Source organism: Penaeus monodon, chromosome 20 (genome assembly GCF_015228065.2).
Source record: "Penaeus monodon isolate SGIC_2016 chromosome 20, NSTDA_Pmon_1, whole genome shotgun sequence".
Classification (NCBI taxonomy): domain Eukaryota; kingdom Metazoa; phylum Arthropoda; class Malacostraca; order Decapoda; family Penaeidae; genus Penaeus; species Penaeus monodon.
In genome coordinates, this window is record NC_051405.1 from 12,471,496 (window position 1) to 12,471,832 (window position 337).

General features: G+C 51.0%; 1 protein-coding gene across 1 annotated transcript in view; it reads right to left on the bottom strand.

The window, feature by feature from the left end:
- LOC119585633 overlaps window positions 1–337 on the bottom strand; it is a 4,225-nt gene that overhangs the window by 3,150 nt on the left and 738 nt on the right. Inside the window, exon 3 of the mRNA XM_037934303.1 lies at window positions 41–179. Coding sequence (XP_037790231.1) covers window positions 41–179 — 139 coding nt within the window. The remainder of the gene's footprint in view (window positions 1–40; window positions 180–337) is intronic.

Below are 337 nucleotides of genomic sequence, written 5' to 3' on the forward strand. Positions count from 1 at the left end.
GATGTGAAAAATGACTCCTAAAAAAGGAAAGGCTCGCTACCCCTGGGCGAGACCGCACGCCGTGACGGTTGTGACGTGCGGGTGATGGACTCGGGGGTCCGGCCCGAAGAACGCGCCCCGCGACGTCGAGGCCACAATCACTATCGTCACCACCAGCACGATCAGCACGATGGTACAACCTGGAACCGCAGAATACGGTGGGGATCACGGGAGATCTAAAAGCACAGGAATGCTAGGGTGTGGGTCGCTAAAGACGCTGAACTGTTATGTAGGGTTAATGCAATATCATATTTATTCAAGCATTTTTGTGTAAAATATCGTCAAAGATATGTATCAT